This window comes from Perognathus longimembris, chromosome 6 (assembly GCF_023159225.1).
Source record: "Perognathus longimembris pacificus isolate PPM17 chromosome 6, ASM2315922v1, whole genome shotgun sequence".
NCBI classification, from domain to species: Eukaryota; Metazoa; Chordata; class Mammalia; order Rodentia; family Heteromyidae; genus Perognathus; species Perognathus longimembris.
In genome coordinates this window covers 27383490-27407377 of record NC_063166.1, presented here as the reverse complement: position 1 = coordinate 27407377, position 23888 = coordinate 27383490, and the positions used below count along the sequence as shown (strand labels likewise).

The following is a 23888-nucleotide window of genomic DNA, read 5'->3' as shown; positions in this document are numbered from 1 at the left end:
TGGGGTGAGGTGGTATCTCAGGGTTGTTTTTATTTGCATTTCCTTTACTAGCAGGGATGTTGAGCATTTCCTCATGTGTTTCTTTGCCATTTTTATATCTTCTCTTGTGAAGTCTCTCTTTAGCTCTTTTGCCCGTTTCCTAATAGGTTTATTGGGCTTGGAGGGGCTTAGTTTTTTGAGTTCTCTGTAGATGACAGATATCAGGCCTTTGTCTGTTGCTGTGCTGGTAAATATCCTTTCCCATATCGTTGGCTGTCTTTCTATTTTGGTGGCTATGACCTTAGCTGTGCAGAAACTTTTTAATTTGTAGTAGTCCCATTTGTTGAGTCTTTCCCCTATTTGTTGTGCGCCTGGGACTCTATTCAGGAAGTTCCTTCCTGTGCCTATAAGTTCTAGTGTCTTTCCTACTCTGTCCTTCAGTAGTTTCAAGGATTCAGGTCTGATGTTGAGGTCCTTGATCCATTTTGAGTTGATCTTGGTGCATGGTGATAGGCTTGGGTCTACTTTGAGTTTTCTGCATATGGCTGCCCAGTTCTCCCAGCACCAGTAGTTGAAGAGGCTATGTTTATTCCATTGTATGTCTTTAGCTCCTTTGTCGAATATCAGTTGGCTGTAAGAGTGCGGTTTTATTTCTGGGTCTTCAATTCTAATCCACTGGTCTTCCGATCTGTTTTTATACCAATACCATGCTGTTTTTGTTATGATGGCCTTGTAGTAGAGCTTGAAGTCTGGTATGGTGATACCTCCTGCACTATGTTTTTTGCCTAGAATTGCTTTGGCTATTCTAGGTTTTTTGCTGTTCCATATGAACTTATGGATTGGTTTCTCTATTTCAGTGAAGAATGTGGCTGGGATTTTGATAGGTATTGCATTGAATTTGTATAACAATTTGGGCAGTATGGCCATTTTCACTATATTGATTCTGCCTACCCATGAGCATGGGAGGTCTTTCCATCTCCTTGTGTCTTCTTTGATTTCCCTTATTAGATTTTTGTAGTTTTCATTGAATAGGTCCGTCACGTCCTTGGTTAAGTTGATCCCTAGGTACTTTATTCTTTTTTTGGCTACTGTAAATGGAATCGTTTCCATAATTTCCTTTTCTGTTTGTCTATTGCTGGTGTACAGAAAAGCTGCTGACTTTTGTGGATTGATTTTGTATCCTGCTACTTTGCCAAATTGGTTTATTAGATGTAGGAGTTTGGGTACTGAGTTTTTTGGGTCCTTGAGATATAAGATCATGTCGTCTGCGAATAGGGATAACTTGATTTCTTCCTTGCCGATGTGGATCCCTTTGATGTCCTCCTCTTGCCTTATTGCTATGGCTAGGGATTCCAGTACTATGTTGAACAGAAGTGGGGAGAGTGGGCATCCTTGTCTTGTTCCTGTGTTTAGGGGGAATGATTTAAGTTTCTCTCCATTTAATATGATATTAGCAGTTGGTCTGTTGTATATGGCTTTTATTGTTTTGAGGAATGTTCCATCTATTCCTGTTCTCTCCAAAGCTTTTAATAGGTATGGATGTTGTATTTTGTCAAAGGCTTTTTGGGCATCGACTGAGATAACAATGTGATTCTTGATTTTAGTTCTGTTTATGTGGTGAATTACATTGATTGATTTACGGATGTTGAACCATCCTTGTGACTGAGGGATGAAGCCTACTTGGTCATGATGTATGATATTCTTGATCACTTTCTGGATCCTGTTAGCTAATATTTTATTGAGGAGCTTTGCATCTGTGTTCATTAGTGATATTGGTCTGTAGTTCTCTTTTTTTGTTGGATCTTTGCCTGGTTTGGGGATGAGTATGATATTAGCTTCGTAGAATGAGTTCGGGATTTTTCCCTCCGTTTCTATTTCGCGGAAGAGTTTGAGGAGTATTGGAATTAGCTCCTCACTAAAGGTTTTGTAGAATTCATTGGTGAATCCATCTGGGCCTGGGCTTTTCTTAGTAGGGAGGTTCTTGATTACCTCCTGTATCTCACCGTAAGTTATTGGTTTATTTAGTTGATTTATTTCTTCTTGGTTCAGTTTGGGCAGTTTGTACTTCTCTAAGAATTGATCCATTTCTGTAAAATTATTGTTTTTTGTTGAGTAGAGGTTTTGGAAATAGCTCCTTATGATTGTTTGAATATCGTGTGTATTTGTTGTAATTTTTCCTGTGGAGTCCCTGATTTTACGTATATGAGTCTCTTCTCTTCTTTTTTTTGTGAGTCTTGCAAGGGGTCTGTCAATTTTGTTTATTTTCTCAAAGAACCAGCTTTTAGTCTTATTTATTTGTTGAATGGTCTTTCTATTTTCAATCAGATTTATCTCTTCTTTAATCTTTGTAATCTCTCCCCTCCTAGTCGTTTTAGATTCTGTCATTTCTTGTTTCTCCAGTTGTTTTAGTTTCATCGTGAGGGTATTCACCTGCTCTGCTTCCATTCTTTTAATGTGGGTACTGAGTGCAATGATCTTGCCCCTCAGTACTGCCTTAGCTGTGTCCCATAGGTTTCTTTGTGATGTGTTTTCTTTGTCATTGTGGCTTATGAATTCGTTGATTTCATCTTTAATTTGATCTGTGGCCCAAGTGTTGGATAGCAGCGTGGGGTTTAGCCTCCAAGAGTGTGTATAGGCTCTGTGGTATCCTTTGTTGTTGAGGGTTACCTTTAATCCACTGTGATCAGATATAATACATGGGATGATGTCAATTCTTTTGTATTTGCTGAGGTTCTTTGTGTGGGCTATGACGTGGTCTATTTTGGAATATGATCCATGGGCTGCTGAAAAGAAGGTGTATTGGGTCTCTGTAGGGTGGAAGGTTCTATATAGGTCTGTTAGATCCATTTGGGCAATGGTGTTATTTAGGTCCTCAGCTCCCTTACTAATCCTCTGGGTGTTGGATCTGTCTCTTGGAGAGAGAGGAGTATTAAAGTCACCCACTATGATTGTGTTTGCATCTATCTTGCTCTGTAATTCTGTGAGAATTTGCTTGACATATGTCGGGCCTCTTTTGTTCGGTGAGTATACATTTATCACCGTGATGTCTTGATTCTGGATTTTTCCTTGTATCAATATGTAGTGTCCTTCTTTGTCTTTTTGAGTGGACTTTAAAGAGAAATCCAGCTTGTCTGAGATCAGGATGGCTACACCTGCCGTTTTGGTGGGTGCATTTGCTTGGTAGATCTTGCTCCATCCTTTCATTCGAAGCCTGTTTTTGTCCCTTGCTGTAAGGTGGGTCTCTTGTAGACAACAGATGTCAACTTTTTGCTTGCGGATCCATTCTGCCAGTCTGCTCCTCTTGATCGGGGAGTTTAAGCCATTTATATTTAAAGAGATCAAGGATAAGGGTGTTTTTTCTCCTTCCATTTTCTTGTTGGGCTGTTTTTTCCTGTTGTTTTTTTTTTTTCTTCTTGTCTTTAGTGAGCTTGTGTTTCTGCTGGACTTTGGCTATTGAAGTTTCTTTCTGAATCTGTCTGTGTGTCTTTTACGATCTCTGTTGGGTGGGCTTCCCCTCTTAATATTCGCTGTAGGGCTGGTTTTTTATTCACATACTCCTTTAGCTCCTCTTTGGTGTGGAAAGATCTGGTTCTCCCTTCGAATGTGAACTCCAGTTTCGCTGGATATTTGATCCGAGGTTGTAAATTGTTATTCTGAAGTACTTGGATGGTGTTCTTCCACTCACTTCGAGCTTGGTAAGTTTGTGTGGATAAGTCGGATGTTATTCGAATCCTCTTCCCATTGAAAAAAGTTTCCTTCTTCGCTTTGGCTGAATTCAGAATTTGCTCTTTAATCTTGAGGTCTGTAGTCTTGAATATTATGTGCCTTGGGGTGGTTTTCCTGGGGTCTGGCCTGCCAGGTGTCCTATAGGCTTCGGTTACCTGGATGGGGTCCCCTGTGAGATTGGGGAAGTTTTCTGCAATAACTTTATTGAGAACATGATTAAGCCCTCTGCTCTGATATTCGGCTCCTTCTTCTATTCCAATTATACGCAGATTATATCTCTTGTCTTTGTCCATTAGTTCCTGGAGTAATCTTCCCTGAAGCTTCACCTTTTCTTGGAGTGTGGTCATTTTCTGGTTGTTGTCAGCTGCTTCATCGTCCAGGCGAGAGATTCTGGATTCCATATGGTCCACTCTTTGTGTTATGGTTTCAATTGCGGAGTTTATGGATGTCAGAGAGCTATTCATGGTTGTCATATCAGCTCTGATCGTGGAAATTTCTTCCTTTAAAGAGTTGTATTTTAAATCTATTTTTTCATGCATTTCAATTCTCAGGGTGTGGAGATTTTCTTTAAAGGCGGCTTGCATTATATCCATTTTTGCTTCCATTTCTTTAAACGAGGCTTGCATTGTATCCAGTTTTGCTTCCATTTCTTTCTTGGCTTCCTGGGTGTCCTTCCAGATTTCCGCTCTAAACTCCTGGAATTGTTTTCTGATTTCATTTCTGACGGTTTCGATCATTCCTGTTAACATGTCCTCATTTGCTTTTTTATTCTCCATCTCCTCTCCAGTCGTGCTGCTTTTTGGAGCTGGCGAGTTGGCTTGTCCTTTGATGAACTGAGTTATGTTTCTTTGTGATTTGCGCATCTGGAAGTCTGTGTAGTTCTTCCCTCCCTTCTGTGTAGGCGTGTCTGCGTCAGCAGGTGCTGTCGCTGTGGCCCCGCCCACCAGTGCAGGGCACGCCTATCAGAGCGGGCGCTTTCGCCGGGGCCCCGCCCTCCTGTGCACTGTGAGTCCCCTACAACAGGCACTTAAGTGGGGTCTGCCTCCCAGAGCGAGCCCTGGGTTGTTGGGTTGTGCTTGCGCCCTCCCGCGAGTCCGTTGGGGGGGGGAAGCAGTATGTGTGGGGCCCAGTGGGATCGACTGTCCGGGTGTGGCTTGGCACCCTCAGACCTCGCCTCCGCTTCGAGGAGGGGGAACGAGATCAGGCTCAGGTGACCCTGCTGGGCTGGTATTGCCCACCAGCGCCTGTGATTTTAGTTGTAAGAGTCCGCAAGGTCTAGGCGCCTCGGGTGGGGCTTGCCCTGCCGGCCGTCCCTGGCCCCTGTTGGGAAGGGGACGGGGCCGGTTCTGCCAGTTCAGGAACCTTTGGGGGCTTGGGGCTGTTCCGCCCTTCCCCTGCTAGACTGGCTTCCCAGTGCCTGCTGGGAGCTTCCCGCCTGATTTGGGGAATCTTTGTTCCCACGGGAGTGGGGAGGGGGAGGGAGGGAGATATATCGTCTTTGTCGGGCTTGGGTCTCCCGTTGGGGGAAGGGATTATGGGGGACTCACTTTTGCTGCTTTGTGTGCGTGTCCCGCACTGCCGTTGGCCCTTCAGGGGTTGGCGAAGTGTCGTGGTGGCTCCCCCGTTCCCTCTTTCTGCCGCGCTGGGTTCCCTTGTCCGAATCCGGTGTGGACCCGAACTTCTCGTCGCTGCTGGGTGTGTCTTGGTCCGCACCCTGCTTTGTGTCCGTGGGGTCTCCCGCTATATGGATTCTGCGCTCCTGGCAACCTGTCTGCCGATCGCCGGGTTTCCCTTTCCCAGCCTGACCCTGTTTGGGCCAGGGCCGGCTGGTGGGGGGAGGGTGCCCCGATTAATCTCCGGCTCCGTGTAGGTTTTCGGTTCTTCTTTTTTGCTCCTTTTTGTTTTCCTGCGTTTCTCCACTGCTTCTGGATGCTGGTTTTGCTGGGTTCTTGGTGGAGTGTTGGGTGTTGGAGTTCCCAGCTCGCTATTCAGTTGGTGCGAGTCGGGGTGCCTCCCTATTGTCTCGGCGCCATCTTTCTCCTCTCTGAACTTTTTTTTGCTTAAGCCTAGTGTGTTACCATTTGAGCCAGAGCTCCACATTCAGCCTTTTGATGGTTAATCAGAAGGGAGAGTCTCATAGACTTTCCTGCCCAGGCTGGCTTTGAACCCAATCCTCAGATCTCATCCTCCTGAATAGCTAAGATTACAGGTGTGAGCTAACAGTACCTGGTTTATCCCTCCCAACCTTTAAATGTCATTGTTCTTAGAATTCTAAGGGAATTGAAACTGTAGCAAGAGCTTAATTGGAACTCAGAGTTTCCTAAGGAAATATGTCCTATGTCCTAAGGAATATGACATCGTGATGGTGATACTTTAAGAAATTGCCTTCACACCAACCTGCAGCACAGCTACTGGGGACTTCTATTGTTAAGACTTTCCCAGCATTGTACTCTCATTACATGAACAAAATTTCATATTAGACTTGAAGTGAATTTAGATTTCTACTTCCCCACAAAACTTTGGCACCCAATGAATCTCTTTCTCCTAGCTAGAAAATAAAACGACTTGGGTTGGCTTTTATAATCCTAGTTGAGGCTCGGGCCTCAACCAGGAACAAAAGTCAGAATCCCCAGCAGTTGAGTCTGAGCCTCTTCCACACATATATTCAGGAGGAACTGAAGCCACCATTTGGTGATTCATTGGGTACTTAACTGGGTGTGACTGAATCTGTCCAGTTATCTCCAGAGGGTGAGTCTTGGTCAATGCAAGGCAAGACTGGTCAATTGCAACACAAAAATGAGATTTACATTTTATAATAGTCACATCTCTAGGGATGTAGGGATCTCTACCACTTTGAGTATCAAGGAAATAAAGCTTTTGATAACTCTGTAAACTGAGACCTCAAGAACTCACCTGCCCTTAGATCTGGGGATATGGGTGGAATTACTGAAAAATCAGGAAATCAGAAAGGCATCTGAGTATTCAAAGAGCTCTGGTGAATCTAATATGCAGTAAGGGACGGGAAAAATACTCCCACCTACCTAATCAAGCCTATCTTGTCTACACTAATTCTATTAATTTATAGTGTCAGCTGCTAGAGTATAGGGACTCATATTATGGCTTTGTGGCTAATTAGTAGAGCTCCCCTAGGATTTCATTTCATATTAAAAACTGCGAGATACTGGAGAATGTTTTACCAGCTGCTGAAGAGAAATCCTGCCATTCACAAAAAAAAGTCACCACAGCATTTTTTTAATGGTAGTCTAACTGTTGAATGTAGGCATACTGAAACTAGAAACCCAGTAAAGACAGAGATTGAGTGGCTGGTTTATCTGTGGGTACTCTGATCATCTCTAAACATTCCGTTGTCCAATACACTAGAAAAATCTTACTAGGTTTTTGCCTGCCCAGACTCCTCCTTGATTTTTCCTTGGTATCTGGAATAACTTCTTTCTTTTTTTTATTTCTCAAACTCCACAGAGGCCCCCTTTGTAACTGCTTTGTTCTCCCAATAGGCCATTTACTTAGCCTTGTCACTGTCTTCAAAGCAACCATCTTACTCATTCTCATTGCACCACCTTCCAAATACACAGAAGGGAATCCCTATCTACTGTGTGACTTCTCCTTTCACACCCTTGGTTTCTACTTTTCTAAACATCTACCCCTTAACATTCCTGAGAACCTTAAAATCCAAAGTGATGCAAAGGGAATCCTACTGTCTAAGTCCTTCTTGTGTTTGCTTGGACTCTTCCTGTGGCTCCTTAGAAGTCTCTGTCTCCAGCCTTAACCCTAGAGAAGAAAGTCTTAACATGCTGTCCATAAGTATGGAGCCTTTCATGCTCCTTTTCTAACACTGGAAGCTGACTTTCTCAGGGAGCCTCCCCAATTAGGAGATATGCTAGACTATTCCTTGTTCCCAGGCCTTAAACTTTGCTTGCTTACTCTTACTGATTCTCTCCCCCACTGAGAAAACTAAACTGTTACCCATCCCCGATAAGTGTTAAGTCAAATGCTTCTGTAATGAATGTAAGTCAACGTTCTCTGAACCCCACAATGAGTAGGTTAGATTCCCTCCTTGAATCATTACTGTTGAACTTGAAACTTTGAAGTGAATTGCTTTGTCTTTACAACTTTCTCCTTCCACAAATTTAAGAGTCCTTACTGTCAGAGAAGTTTGGGGGTTTTGATGGGGATTTTTGTTGTTATTTTTTTCTTTTCTTGTATTTTTCCCCCATTGGTTTGCATTGCTTTTTAGCACAAGTAAAAAAATAACAAAATGAATGAGCTGCACTGTATGGTCTGTAACATTGCCTTCCTTGACTCTGTAAAATAAATCAGCTTTCATTTGCTTCATTCTTTTGTTCAATAAGCATGTATTTGTTTAAGCTCAAATTGATTGCTTAGCTTCCCTGGAGAGCAACAGCATTAAGAGATGTGGATTTAGCAAATAGAAAGAAAGGAAAAATCAAATGCTGTGATTTTGGATGAATTCACATGCATAAATAGTGGGTTTTGTTAGGTAATATGGTAGCTTGATTCTTTCTGTCCTTATTCCACAATTCAGCTGCAGACACAAAGCATCATGCTCATCATTACAAAACTCAATATCCATAAAAATAAAATGAGAGTTTCAAGTGTATTTCTTAATTGTATCATGCTTTCAATGCCTTTGCGGCCATTGAAGTTTGAACAAAGCCAAATTCCCAAGCTAAGTTCTATAAGTGGAAAGAAATAAGAGGCAATGGTGAAGTGAACAGAAATAGAATTGACAAGCTAAATGCATCAACATCCATGAACAGTGACATCAGCAGGTCTGCTATTGCTTCTTTCTCTTTTTTTAAGGTGAGTAGGTGTTTTAAAAATTTTAAATGTTTAAATGCTTGGGAGGGGTGGTTAGTATATTTTTAACATGAAAAGAAATTCTCTATAATGATTAAAAGATATGTTAGTGCCCAAAGCATTTAGAATTGAGTTCATGGCTAACACCAGAAGTATCAAGAGAGATAGGGACTATCTACCAAGAGCTATTATAAAATTGGGGTTATTATATACTTCCCAAATAATGAGGAGGAGCCCCGCAGTGTGGATCTAACTGTGACAGTGGAACAGACTGCTGGGTAACTACAACACAGCTAAGTTCTGCATGGGCCATTGCTAATGGTCTCCTTGCTGATATTCAAAGGCTTTCCAAAGGGAGTTGTGAAAAGGACAGAAGAACTGATGAAAGTACTCCCAGGAAGTTCTCTTCTAACCTTCTGCACAAGGTTGTTGATGTTATTACATTCAAATGAATGTGGGAGCCCAGGGCAGAATAAGGTAGTTTTACCACTTGGAAATGCTTTCCTCTGCTGGTGGATGACAGGAATTAGACTTCCTGATGAAACAAGATTAGTTTCTCTATCTTTTTCCCCACAAAGTCCTAGAAGACTTCTATCATGAAGTGACATGCTCACTCATTCCAAATCTATTTACTTTAATAGACCATGACCTCTTCAAATGCAGGAATTTTATTTTATTTTCAATCACCATTTAATGTTTAACACTGCTGCTGATGCCTTGGTTGGCCAAAAGTAGTTCAGTACTGAAATTTTGCATTGTTTAATCTAGTTACCATTTAATATTTAACCAATAAATTCTTTCTGTGTTAGTTCATTCTATTTACTAGAAGGGAATTCTCCAAGAGAAAAGCCAGCCTTTATTCCATGATGTTCATATTTCATGGTGTTTATAAAATGGTATGGGAGTCACAACTAATTAGTTTCTGACTGCACACCAAAGGGACTTGCTTGGTGTTTATGGAAAAATGTAATACCATCTTTATAAAGACTAAATAAGAACAATTCAGTACAACATTTCTTGTTCTATCTATCACAATTTTATAGATAATTTTAATTTGAGAATGTTTGTTCCTAAGAATTGGCTTTCATTGTGATGTGCATGGACACACACACACACACACACACACACACACACACACACCACACATACCTATTAGCTTTGCTCAATACTTCCTAAGGCAAACAACAAATTATCATGTAGAAGAATGTCACTCTGATCACCTCTGGGTGACATAAAATATTTTTCTGTTTATGTGAGTTTAGGGGGGGAAGATAATTTCTATGGTCAGAGAAGTATAGACAAACCAATAAGCTAAAGGATATCAGAATTAAAATCCAACTTGATCTTGGCACATTATTGTTCATTGTATTAATGAAGGGATGATATGAGACACCCATATACCATTTAACAATTCATTTCAACAACAGCCCCTTCTGTGGCACAAGTAACCACATAACCACTTCAAAGAAATAATTTCACTTATTATATATTTCATTGATAGCTTGGATTAAATCCTTTATAATGGAGTTTACAATCTTGGTACATTTGACTTTTCTCCCAGCAATCACTTATTTCAGTTTGCTTAGAATAAGCCAGCCTCAAATACATTATTTGACCTCAATTACTCCTGTAAGACCAGTTTCTCTAGCATTAATGTTCAACGCAACTTGCTTCCACAAAAAAATAATTATAGAGGAATTGCTGCATGGCTTCACAAAAGGTTGAACATCCTTAACAATAAGACCTTGGCATAACCCTCTTCTGAGGGGGAAAAATACTCCTCGGTAGATTATATCTTCAGAGTTGCCCTTCCAATTTCTAAGAACATTAAATTAAAGGAATAAAATACAAAAATGGACATTAAAATAGGTTATAATATTAAAGTTTCTTTCAATTTTAAGATAACTTCCAGAAGCATAGTTGATAATACAATAAAAATATACATATATTTCAAGGGTATAATGCACTTAATTAACTCTGGAATTATATACATTCTTGAAACCATCACAGTCAAGGCAATGAACACATCGTCCACCTCCAAAATTTCTTATGCCCTTTATTATCTCCTCTTCCTGCCTACCCACATATCCCAGGCAACCAAAGATAACTTTCTGTCCCTATATATTAGTTTATATTTTCTAGAATTTCATACAAATTGAGTTATGGAGTATGTGCTTCTTATCTTTCTTCTTTCACCCGGAACAATAATTTTGAGATCCACCATAATGTTAGTTGTTACATTTATCAACAGTCCATCCTTTCTGATTCCTGGGGAGTGTTCCATTGTATGAATGTATCACACCTGTTGTCTATGCATTCTAGTTTGGGGCTATTGAAAATAAAGCCACAGTGATCAATACCTCATAAATTTGTTGTTGTTGTTTTTCTTAGATACTCTCTAGTAAATTAATGACTGCATCAGATATCAAAGCGGTGGTACCAAGAAAGATTTTAGGAGAACTTCTGCATTTTCTGTGTGTAAGAGATGATAGGAAAGTCACTTCTCTCGGCACTTAGGTTTTGTCATTTATTAAATGGGAATAGTAACTAGTAATGTTCTTGCTATCAATCAACCAATTTACCAATGGGATAATTTTTTTTTTTTGGCCTTACTGGGGTTTGAACTCAAGGCTTCTCACTGGTAGGCCAACACTCTCCCACTTGACCCATAGCTTCAGTCCAGTTTTCTACTGGTAATTTTGGAGATAGAGTCTCACAAACTTTTCTGCCTGGGTTGGCCTCAAACTATAATCCTCTGGAATTCTCTTGATTCTCTTGAGTCTCTTGATTCACTAAAATCAGAGGTGCCAGCCACCAGTGTCCAGCTGTCATCCCATTCTTACTGTGCGTGTGACTGAAGATCGTAGGACAATGCAGATTCTGTCATAGCTGGTCTGGGGTAGGCTATGGCTCCTTGATAATACCGATGCTGTTCACCTATAGGCAAATGTTGAGCAGCAAGACATATTATGGGTATCATTGTGGGAATCGCTTCTAAGTATCTTCTTCACCTTCCCTTAACCCGCCCCCTACCCCTGCCAAAAAGGGGATAGACATTTTTAATCAGAGATCAATTTTATTGAATTCAGTGCTGAAAACTCTGGGCTTCCTAGTGGTGTAGTTTCTGATATTCTCCCAGGCGTTGGAAGTTACGCCTCCAGGTTTGTTTTTTTTAATTTTTATTATCAAACTGATGTACAGAGAGGTTACAGTTTCATAGGTTAGGCATTGGATACATTTCTTGTACTGTTTGTTACCTGGTCCCTCATTCCCCCTCCCCCCTCCCCCTTTCCTTCCCCCCGCCCCCATGAATTGTTCAGTTCATTTACACCAAACAGTTTACGCCTCCAGTTTGGTGATGGTCAAAAGGTGGTAGAACCTTTAAGAGGTGACTCCGAGAGGGAAGTCATGGAAATGTTGCCCTCAGATGAAACTGATGCAGTTCTCATGAGGTTTATAGGAAAGCCAGCCTGACTCCACCCCTGCTCTGGCTCCACCCTCTGCTCTGGCTACTCCCCTGCTCTGGCTCCACTCCCTGCTCTGGCTTCCTGTTTGACTTCTCTCCTGTTCATGCTCACACATGCCAAGACCTCTTTGATGTGATGCAGCTGAGGCAGGGGACACACTAGAGCTGGTGCTGTGCTGTTTGGACGTTGAGCCTCCAAAACTGTAGCTAAATACATCTCTTTTTCTTCCTGTTACCCAGTTTGGGGTATTCTGTGATTGCAATGGAAAACAGGCTGAAAGGTTACATGGCAGAATCTTTAAAGGATTCAACATGATGTATTACAGATGAGAAAAAGAAAAGCTCAGAATTAGGAGGTACCAAACCTAAAGTACAAAAGCAACAGGTCCTTCTGTTCTTACATGAACTAAGCAATTGAGAACAGTCTTAACCAAATCCCCTGAAATGTATGACCTAATTGAAAATCATAGGAACCCAAGGAGCAATGGCTGGACTCCAGAAAGAAGTTTGTGGGGATGCCATGCTCTGTCTGTCCTGGAGTTTTCTCTGAACCATTTCAAAGGACCTCAAATGAATGGCTATCCTACATTTTCTCAATAACTTAGAGTCTTAGAAAGATCCTACACAGAGCAACCTAGGCTTGCTTCATTCCCCCACCAAATTATTTTCTTCCTTAGAAATTTAGATGACACTCAGCCTGGATTCTAGTTCTGTCTTTCCCCAGCCTTTGGATCTTTGAATGATGGGCTTCCATCTCTCATTTGTGGGGGAAAAGAGAAAACAAACCAAGCCCTTCAGGAAAGCCACAGAGCCCTCCCTGGAAAGCTGGCAGTATTAATGATAGCCAACCCCACTACCCATGAGCCAGTCAGCTCCAAGTGGGTATCTCTCCTACCCTGACTAACCATTCAGGCTTCCTGGAATCTGTTATAAATGTTCCCATAGTTGCCCTGCAGCCCAGTGGGTGCTTTTTGGCTCTGTCTCACCACATATGTTATCTTCATGGTAGCTGTTCCCAGAAAGGGTTTTAAAACTAAAGGGAATCTCTTCACAGATTTGTGTCTGGCTTTAAAACAAGGAGCTCTCAAATATGTCAAATCAGGGAAGCAGACAGTGTGTATTTTGAAGCGTGTTTTCCCTTAAGGTTTCTAAAGGTGTCCTCTGGGAGGTTGCTTCCCTTTTGCATTGGTGGGTTTGATTGCTTACATGTTTGAAAAGAGCCTTTTTCAAGGTACATCGTTTAGTGAGGTTCAAGTTGCATCCAGAGGGAGGGAGGCAGCAGAAGGGTTGGGGAGGAGCAGCTTGCTCAATGTACACAGCATGTAGCATTAGTGGAATACTTCTGTTGGTTGCCATAGGAATGAGAAGACTTCTGATTTTTAAATCATAGTTCCTTTGGAGCTATGCAAAAAAATAAAAAACCAAAAAAAAAAACCCTGCGATGGTGGATTCTTGTTACTTAACCAGTACCAGCTTTTTACATCAAGGGCTCTTTAAAAATTGTAGTCCAAATGTTTCTTCTGCCAGAGGAGGTTGTTCTAACCTGAGAAAATGTCCCTCCCAAAGCCCTAACGGATAAAGAACATGGACTTCTCCCAATTACCTCGTGCTCCACAGTTCCCCAGCTAGTGAAATACAATGCAATTCTGTGATTTCTCCTCCTGGGAGAAATTCTTGAAATACACAAAAGAGCCTATAATGGAAGGCAACTCGCTCTAAGCAAGTGCCATTGAAAAACCAAACAATCTGTTTTAAACCAATAGCTGTTGACACTGCTTTAAAGAATATTTGTTCAAAACATGATGGCAAGGTGTTTTATTTTGTTTCTCCCCCATTAGTCAGACTTCTAATTCTTTGTTGCTGTTAATTTGAAATTCCAGCATAAGAGTTCCAGCCTAGAAGGTCAACATCAAACACAAAACCAGGTTCAATAGTGTCTTCTCTTCCCTTCATCCATTACCAAGTAGATACAGTATATTTTCACCTAATTTTGAACAACAATGGAGAAATTCGATACGCCTAAGACAAAGTACCATACCATAGTTTCCCAAATGACATGACAAAATGGTGCTCTGTGCTATGGATTGACTATGAAGTGTCCTCATATCTAATGAGGCTTGGTGCCTAGCTGGTTGATCACATCTTTGAGAGCTGATTGGATTATGATGGCTCTCACATAATCAGTGGTTTCATCCATCAATGGGATTCATAATTTGATAGCATTATTGGAAGATGGGCCTGGTTGGAGAAAGTCTGCAACTAAGGATATGCCTTTAATAAGTATATCTTGTCCCTGACCCCTTCCCCCTTGCTTCCTGGCTATCATGATTTGAGCAGCTTCCTCTGCCACACAATCCTACCACCATGGTGTTTCTGCCTCACCTCAATCCCAAAGCGATAGAGCCAGCTGACATTGGATTGCAACCTGACAAATCCCAAAGGTATTTAATTCTGCACACCCAAGCAACTTAGACTTTGATTTTTACTTCTACGCTACAGAAATGGAAATGGAAACCTTCCAAGATTAGCCTGCTCAGCTAGTAAGCATCAGCACCCACATTCACAAGCCAGCATTTTTCTGTTTCATTGCATTGTCTCCCGATGAGTGAATAACATGTATCTGGTGCTTCTTACTCAGCAATAAGTACTTTGAGGCTAACTATGATGATTTTTATGCATTAATAATTCTTGTCAGATATTAAAATCTAGCAAATAACAATAAAGTTCTTTCTGCTTCATAAGTAAGCCCCCAACCAATGAATATCAAGGAGGAGTAAGATAGTGCTATGTTCAATCTATAAGGAGCAAAGAACTATCATTTGGAAATCTGTGATAATATGCCTTCAGGTGTCAGATCCCAAAGGTACTCAGTTCTGCGCAACCAATCAAGTTAGGGACTGTGTCATGAATAATAATGCTTGTTATGCAACTATATACATCAAATATTCTTGCATATAAGCACAAGGAAAACATTTAGTGTTAATGCTTAGGCATAGACGCCTTGCTGGAGAATTTGACAGTCTATTTAAAATATAAATTGAATGAAAAGATATAAATGAATAAAATAAAATGTAAATGATCACTGTTGTGTCCTTGATCTGCTTTTGTGATACTCCCCATAGTCCGCACACCTTCCTTGATCTTGATCTCAAGGCTACCTTCAGCTCTGTTTGTCTAATGTGCTTTGGAAGTTCAGGTGCTCTATGGTTTGTGTAGTGTCTATTAGATGTGTGGCCCTTAAAAGTCATTTTTCTTTCCTATGTCAACAAACATGCCTTTGGATATTTTCTGGTTGCTATATGAGGAAAATGCACTTAGACTGTGATTAATTTTCAGTTTACTTCAAGAAAGTGGAAAGAAGTTGTAACAAGGAAAGCAAGAGAGAAAGAGACAAATTGAAGGAAAATGTGATTTTTTTTATATTTCCCTTATTATATGTTCTAAAATGCATATTATAAAAGCTACTGATATTAATACATCTTTCCATTTTTGTGTGGTCAGCTACTTTATGTCATGGTTAAGAATTTGGAGTACTGTCTGTCCATAGAGAGTTTGAGGTCTTGAGCATTTACTGTGGCTGTACTCACCATTCCTCTTTCCCTACATTCAGACCAAACCCTGGACATCAAGAATAAGATACTTTCTGCCCATCAAAGACATTTCCTATATTTCAAGCAAGATCAACAGTTTTCAGAGAATGAAATGCCATTTGAACTATTTCTTTTTAAAAAATTGTTCTTACAAAAGTGATGCAAAGAGGGGTGACAGTTACCAAAGTGAGGTAATGAGTACATTTCTTTGGGGACAATGTCGCTCCTTCCCTTGCTCTCTCCCAGTTTTTCCTTCCATCCTCACCCACAAGTTGTATAATTCATTTTCAACATTATGTCTTGAGTACCACTGCTGTAATTTGTTAACTCTTTACCCCTCCATTTCTGCTTTTGATTCCTTAAACTGACTTTTCTTCAAAGGATTCACAGTGGGGTGGTGGATATTTTCAAAAGTGTTAGAAAGTGAAGCTAAAGACTCATTGTTTGGTTTTAGCATCCACCAAATGGGCCAATGCAGCTCCTCTAAGGTAACTTTCTACAATTCAGTTTTTTTTTTAATATTCAAAGGACTTTATTGTGTAAATGTCAATTTTCAGGTTCTAGAACAATTGATATAGTGATGTAATTTTTGAACTTTCCAAGAAAGGTAAACTCTAGATCAGTCTTATATTTTCTGTGTATATAAAAGAAGAATAAATAGGTAGAAAAAAATCCAGAGTATACTACTATTGCTTTGAATAACATTTAAAACATCTACTTCAAATGAGATAACATTCAGAACATTTAAAGAAACAAAAACATAACAGAATTGAAACACTACAAAAGTTAGTGAAACAAAGAGATAATCATGTACTCACTTAAAAAACAAACCCATAAACTGAATTTGTATTTCTATAACAAACTTTAGCATGTAGTTTGCAAACTTAATGACACAGAGAAAAGACTGGAAACCGTGTTTACTGGTATTGGAAGTAGGAAATTCAAAGGGAATACCAAATTCGAGAGACACAGGGTAAAAAAAGAGAAATAACTACAAAAGCAATACTTGCAAAACTGTTTGGTGTAAGTGAACTGAACACCTGGGGGGGTAGGGAAAGGGGGGGAGGGAGGGGGGCATGAGGGACAAGGCAACAAACAGTACAAGAAATGTATCCAATGCCCAACGTATGATACTGTAACCTCTCTGTACGTCAGTTTGATAATAAAAATTTGAGAAAAAATAAAAAAAACCTAAAGTGTAAATGACATCGATGTATATGTAGCTTTCTACAACTACATGAAAATCCATAATTTACAGTTGCTTTTCTCAAAATGTGTTCCAAGGACAGCTGTATCTTAAGGAAGTAATTAAAGTTGCATATTTCTAGGCCTCTCCTCATAATTGTGAAATCAAATCTCTTATGGAAAATGCCAAAAACCTTTGTTACAATTCAGTTTTGAGAGAGAAGAACCAAGGGAAAATTCCATTGACTTAGTGTCCTTGAATAGAATTGAAGAATCTACCCTGGATACATAGAACAGTTTCTGACTAGTTATGATTGTGATATTTCTGCCAACTGAAGTACTGGCATCTTATACAAAAGTAAGCCCTCAAAATAAGAGTGCATGTTAACATGGAATAGAATTAAGCTTCTCTTTCCAATGAGACTTTTTTATTCAGTCACTCTTTCTTTTTAAAATTCCCAGCCTTCTTTAGCTTTCTAGCTATTAACAAAAATTCTCTAAAAAAAAACAGAGCCAGAAATGAATTTACTTCAAAGTAAAAATAACTGATGATGGCTGAAAGTATTTCTTCTCCAGGGATATTTGAATAGGAATAATGCCTTTGATAAAATATTTGCAGATCTCCCATTATTTTATGACAAGTCCTAATGAGCAAGGGAAGGAAAGATTTCTTTTGAATGAGAGGTTGGAAAGTAATTGAATGAATTGGCAAGCAGAGAGAAACCACTGCACTTGAAGTAAATCTATTTTGGGGGTCAACTATTCATAAAAATGAATGGACATTGTTTTCTTTTGATTCAGCCCTTGATATCTGTGGGTTCTACATCCACAGACTTAACCAATCATGAAGAGAAATAGTTGAACAAATGTACCTATACTGAATAAGCACAGAATGTTCATTTAATTATTATTCTCTAAAGAATACAGTATAAAACTATTTATAGAACATTTACATTTATGTATGAAGTGTTATCAGTCGCCTAGAGACAATTTACTGTGTACACCAGGACATGCGTAGGTTATACACAAATATAATGATATTTTAGGTAAGGGGCTTGTGTATCTGTGGATTCTGAGTTCCCCAGGGAACAACAACTATACTTGTCTAGCAAGTTAGCCCTTCAGCCAAGGTCTTCAATCTCGGTACCTCATGAAATGAGTCAAGATGCCATCCCACTATAAGGCAGTTTCTGCCATTTTAAAGTAAACTTTGGGTGGGTATATCAGGAAAAAGAGAAGTTTCCCCACCAAATGTCAGAAGAGAGAACTTTATGTCGTCTACTATAAATATAAAACATGGTGTTCTAAACTGGATACCAGTGGCGCAGGCCTGTAATCCTAGCTACTTAGGAGGCTAAGATCTGCGGAGCTCAATTCCAAGCAGCCCAGAAAGAAAAGTCTGAGTGACTCTATCCCCAATTAGCAGGCAAAATAGCTAGACTGGAGGTGTGGCTCAAGTGGGACCGTGCCAGCTGTGAGCTAAACAGCTGAGAGAGAGCATGAGAGCATGGGTTCCATCCTGGTATCTGTACCACAAGAAATAAATAAGTGAGTAGTTATATAAATAAATAAAATAGCAAAACATTGTGCTCTGCAGAGCTCTGGAATATAGTAAAGCAATTCAATAAATACAATTCTTTGTAAAATTATGAATTTCAGGAATCTTAGAAACATTAAACCCAGAATGGTTCCAGTGGAAGTCAGTCCAATAGTATTGAAAAAAAAAAAAAGAACAAGTTATCCATTTACAAATTATGTGATCTCACTTGCAATGTTTGGGTCCTATTTCTGTCCAGTAGAATAAATCAGGTTCCAGATTCCATTGTGAATAGGCCTCTATTTTCAACTAATTAAATACTTCATCTCTGTCTGTAAAACAATTGCATACATATCCTCTGTAAACAGATAGGTATTTAATAGTAGTTTCTGGATCATTCATTTCTACACATTCTTTAAAAAAAGAATCAGGGTCTCAGTATGGACCCCAGCCTGCCCTTGCTCATCCTTCCCTAGCTTCCCTGGTGCTGTGATTAGTTGTGCACTACCATGTCATGCCCAGCCATATTTGCACATTCACTATAGTGCCATCAAGGTAAAAGACATGTCTGTGCTTTGGAATTTCTTAAAGAATATTTTCTAAACTTCTAGATTACAGAGAAATATTAACACCATCTGTGTTCACTTTTACTGGGTTGATGCCTCGGGGTTTTGAGTTGAACTGATCAGGGCTGCATACATAATCTGAGTATTTAACACTGACCTTGCCACCTTCTCTGATTTATTGTATCCAGAAAAATGGACCATTATAGTGTTGCTTTTGAACAGATTAAAACTGTAAAACAGAGCTTAACGGGTCAGATTTTGACATTGGCTTTTGAATATTACTATGCTTCCCCACCTTGAGAGATAATTTCCTCATATGCATTTTCCTATAAGTAATTTAAAGCTAAGTACTCCAGATCCTGAAATCATATTTTGAAATTGGTTTCAGAGGCTGGTGGTATAACGTTAAAGAACCTTGTGATTGAATATTTAGTGAAATGAAGTCCCTTGTTGCACGTGAATAATCATCCTCTTCCTAAATAAGTTTAATTAAGCTGAATTTTTGTTTTGTTTTAAATCAGAACAGTTTCACATTAGTTATTCACTTTATAAAGTACTTTATGTTTCCCTTTCTTGCTCCACTCCCCACAAATGTCTAAATTTCAAATCTATCATCACTCCCCAGGAAGGACTTTTAAAAATGCTATTTAACATCACCTTTTCCTGTCACATGTTCATTTGCATTTGCCTAAATATTGGCTGTTTGTCGGCTTCAATTGATTCTCCCTCTCTGTCCCCTCTTCCCTTTCTCCACTCTGCTCTTTCTCCTTCTTCCCTTTCTCAATCCCTCTGTCCTTCTCTTTTGCCTTCTCCCTCTCTCTCTTTTCTCCCTCCCTCATTTGCTCTATCGCCCCCCCTTTCTCTCTCTCTCTCACCTTCTTTCTCCCTCTCTTCTCTCTCTCACCTGTGAGTCATTACAATTTCAGTAGACTCACAATAAAGAGTTCAGACCCTGTCGCCCACACCTTACTTCAAGTGAAAGGAACCAGAAGACAGCTTTCTTCTCTTGTAAATGTCAAGTGTTCCGCCTGTCTCCACTGGGAACTAAATAGAACTGCAACCTGAAAGAAGTGAGTCCTTGAGTCTGAGCAAAGCTGGAAGCATTTAGAGTCCAAAACTGACTTCTCCCCAAGTGCCTACCCTAGTGGCTCTCCCTTCTTCCACTGGGCTTAACTCTCTGCAGCCCTAGCAGGCATCTGATTTCTTCTGACACAGGGGTGGGGGCATGAGGCAATCTGCAGGTTATTTATTCCTTGGTTTTGGCTCAAGGGCAACTGGCAGAACTATGTGTGTGTGGGGTGGGGGGATCCAATGAGCAGCTTTCCAAGTCTTCTCCAGGGTTGGTTCTCCAGTATGCCACACAGCATACCATACTCAACACAAATCCTGTTTGTTCCACAAAAGGGGAAAGAAGGCTGTGGAAAAACCATTCTGTGGGGGTTGATTTGGCTATTATCACATTTTTTCTCATGAATAGATGTCACAATCTTGTGTCTACAAGTTCATCCTGGGTGTGCAGAAAGAAAATCAAACCAGAATCCCCTCAAGAACTTAACCAAAATCTCTTTTTACTGCTGGGATCCTTTGGCTCCATTCAGAAGGAAAGGATTTACCCAGCATTTACCCAGGTAGATATGATTCAGGCTGAAGATTTGACCAAGCAATCAGAGTCAGGAAGATGAAGAAACAGCCAGGAAATCAGGAGGCAGGGAAACCGAACCTTGCCCTCTGTATTGCTCTCAAGAAAATAGCCCACAATTATAATTACCCACCTTGTTTTGTTGCTCAGAATAAAAGTGGCACAGCACCAAAAGCCTACCAGAGCAGCCTTTGTGATTAGAAAGTACTCCACACCTTGGAGAGAGCCGAGGAGACATGAGAATAATTTTAAATGCAAATTAAATTGAGGGGGTAGCAGAGAAGAACATATAAAAGACAGTAAAACAAAACCTTTCGATTTTCTTAAATTAGCAGTCTAATGCGTTCTAAAGAGCAGCTCCATTCGGATCTCTTCTGAGGGGTTACATTTTATCACAATATAAAATGGGCAGATCCATCATTTCCCTCCACTCAGTGCTCTTGACTGAAGATTGAAGGGAAAATTAGAAAGCTGTTCATTTGAGCTCACAGGCTCGAAGCGGCTCCACTCGGCTTCATTGCCTGCTCTCCTGTGTCCTGTTGCAAGGGGGTGAACAAGTGCTGGTAAGTCTCTGCTAACTTTAAAGAATCTTCCTTTCGTCTATCTTTCTGACCACCTTTCCTTTGGGGAGGAGGGTCTCCTTTAAGATTTGTTCTAATGTCTTTCAAAATCTGCAGAAATTTCAGACAGATTTTTAAAGCTGCTCCCAGTGACTGATTCACAGAAGGAAAGAGTTATTTTCAGTCTAGAGGCTGGAGTGTTTCTGTGTATTAATTCTAAGAGGAGATTGTTGAATATACGTTAGCTGTTATCTTCCCATTCTGCAGGAAGTAGGGCAAAGCACTGGTGCCCCCCCCAACAATGTCTAGACAACTTTCTCTTATTTGTCCTTTAATCGTTTATGAGGTTATCCTTCTGTAGTTGCAAATCCAGCAGGGGATTTAGAATTGTAACCAAATATTAAGTGGTCATTCTGGGATGTAATGACTGTCACACTTGTATACATAGGAGATGGAGGGAGGGCAGGGGATGGCCCTGGAAGATGAAAAATTTGCATGTAGATTTTGATGGGGATTTGTTTTTTTTTGGCCAAAGTTTTACATGGGAAACTGGTGATTTTCTTCCTTCACAGAGGAGGGCACAGAGCAGCTGGAGCTGGCGTCACCTTCCGTTGCTAAGGTAACGTGCTCTGGCCATTTTATCTGATAAAGGAAGTCCACTAGATGGAATACATTATTCATCACTGATCTAATCAAACAATCAAAATTGTTTACTTTCTCTGGGAATATTTAGTGAGATCAAAGACAGCTAGCTGAAACTGCCCTTGTTTGGCTACAGGTGGACAGTTTTTCCTGGATTTTTTTTTTACAGTAAGTATAATTTGCTATTGGGGGACCTTTGGGTGTTTTTCTTAAAGTTTCTTCATGCTAGATTTGGTGTCTTAAATTACAGTGTGTACTATTAGGAAAAGAAAGCAATCAGATTACTCTTGAGACCTTTGTGTTTTTGTCTTAATTCTTTTTTAAACACATCCTGTACAAATAGAGATATTTCTTGAGAGTAAATATCAGGAAAAGGTTACCTAGGCTTGGAAAGGACAGGGGAAGACCCAAAAGGCTGGGTGGGTTTTTTGGGTTTGTTTTTGTTGTTGTTGTTTTGTTTTTGATGAAGTGTCCTAGCTTCCTGGCTGACAAGCACATGTTATATGTTATGAGAATCATTCCAAGGCTGTAATAATTGTGTTGCTCTGCCAACCACAATTCTTTCCCCAAAGCAGGCTGTGGCAGGTGCAAGCAGGTAAGGATTGTGTCCCACTTCCCCGAGAAGGAAGGAATTCCATGCATTTCTACAGCAGGCTGTGTGTGTCATAAAGACAAGGCAGCTGTGTGGGGAGGCGCCGATTCCCAGGAGATTGTCTGTGGAAGGGAGTCGAAAAGTCTCTGGATCAGTTGAAGATCAGCCCTCAACAGACTGACACCTAACAATGCCATTTATCAGACAGACCTTTTGAGAACTGAGAGCACGTGCACTTAACAATATAATTTTCTAGTTAATGTACAGCAAGGCAAGACTGAATGTTATCTCTCTTTAACTTGGATCTTCTGTTTTTCCGAAGTAGAATATATTACTTTTAATGAATGTTGGCTGAAGGTTGCCTTTTCTTATACAAAAGGAAATCTCTGTTGTGGGGAGGGGGATTTTGAGTTAGAAATGCCAGTCAAGTAATGGCATAAAATAAAGAGATATTCTCATTCAAAAATTTAAAGTATGTACATACTTTATACTTGACAGTCTAAACTATTGTGTTTTTTTTTTCTCTTCTGTATAGGCATCTAAGTGAAGATACTCTCTCCAAATCCTCTGTTTGGAACATCAACGATGGATTATCCCAAAATGGATTATTTTCTGGATGTCGAGTCTGCTCATAGACTCTTGGATGTGGAGTCAGCTCAAAGATTCTTCTACAGCCAAGGAGCTCAAGGTAATAAAATGGGAAGAAAAAGGAAACTACTTTCAGTTGCATGCTGGGTTTATATTAACAGTACAGGGTCAGAGAAAACAGTTTAAGCTCTGTCCCCCCAGAATGTAATAATTGGCACTCATAAATTGACAAACATCTACTTAACTGCTGCTGGAATTGAATCAGGCATAGATTAGAATAGATCAGTTATCCTTCTTGGAGATGTTTAAAAAAATACACTCAACATCGGGTACAGTCTGAAAGCTGTTTTAGTCAAAAGATTCTTTACCTACTTGAACCCCAACTATATGTCTAAAAGGAATTAAGGATGGTTTGCTTCCTAAAATACTCGAGATTTGCAGCCACTGCCCTTAAAGAGACCTCAGGATATTCTTGTCTAGATGAGAGAAATCTGGCTAGATTAGAGTCTTCAGAGATAATCATGGAGCTTCTCTAGCTTTGCTTTCTGCCCTAGACGGTTCCAGTCCCTGTGTCTGAGAACTGTCAGTGCATATGCAAAGAGCAGTCAGAAATACTCCTTTAGGAAGTATGGCTGATAAGTACCTTCTCAGTACCTAATTCATTGTGATCAATTATACTCCAGTGTGTTTGCTTTTTCTGCTCAAGGGTGTATTGGAATAGTCTGTCACTAGCTGGCAAGTCCCATAGGATCTCCTGGTGGATAGGATACTCCTTTTTTTTTTTTTTTTTTTTGTAGAAGCATAGTTTGTGTTTTCCATGGAAGAAGTAAGGTGTTTAATTAAAGCAACCTGCTGATGGTCATGTCCCAAATGGTACAGGTGATACCTTTGTATAAATAGAGATGTAGTTGAACTGGGAAGTCACAAAGCAGAACCGAGAAGAGTTTTGCAATCCTGGTATCTTTCATGGTTACCCCGT

The 23888-nt window shown here is 40.1% G+C and overlaps 1 protein-coding gene across 9 annotated transcripts in view; it reads left to right on the top strand.

The window, feature by feature from the left end:
* The first annotated feature begins 19706 nt into the window (after positions 1–19706).
* Phactr1 (phosphatase and actin regulator 1) overlaps positions 19707–23888 on the top strand; it is a 432942-nt gene continuing 428760 nt past the window's right edge. For 2 of the 9 annotated variants that reach the window (XM_048348467.1, XM_048348457.1), the window contains exons 1-2: positions 22386–22592; positions 22857–23009. In XM_048348467.1, coding sequence (XP_048204424.1) covers positions 22907–23009 — 103 coding nt within the window. In that variant the 5' untranslated portion in view covers positions 22386–22592; positions 22857–22906. Of the gene's footprint in view, positions 19959–20279; positions 21091–21659; positions 21707–21734; positions 21898–22201; positions 22325–22385; positions 22643–22856; positions 23010–23888 lie in introns of those variants that run through there. The other 7 variants (XM_048348462.1, XM_048348461.1, XM_048348465.1 and 4 more) reach the window with 7 other exon arrangements.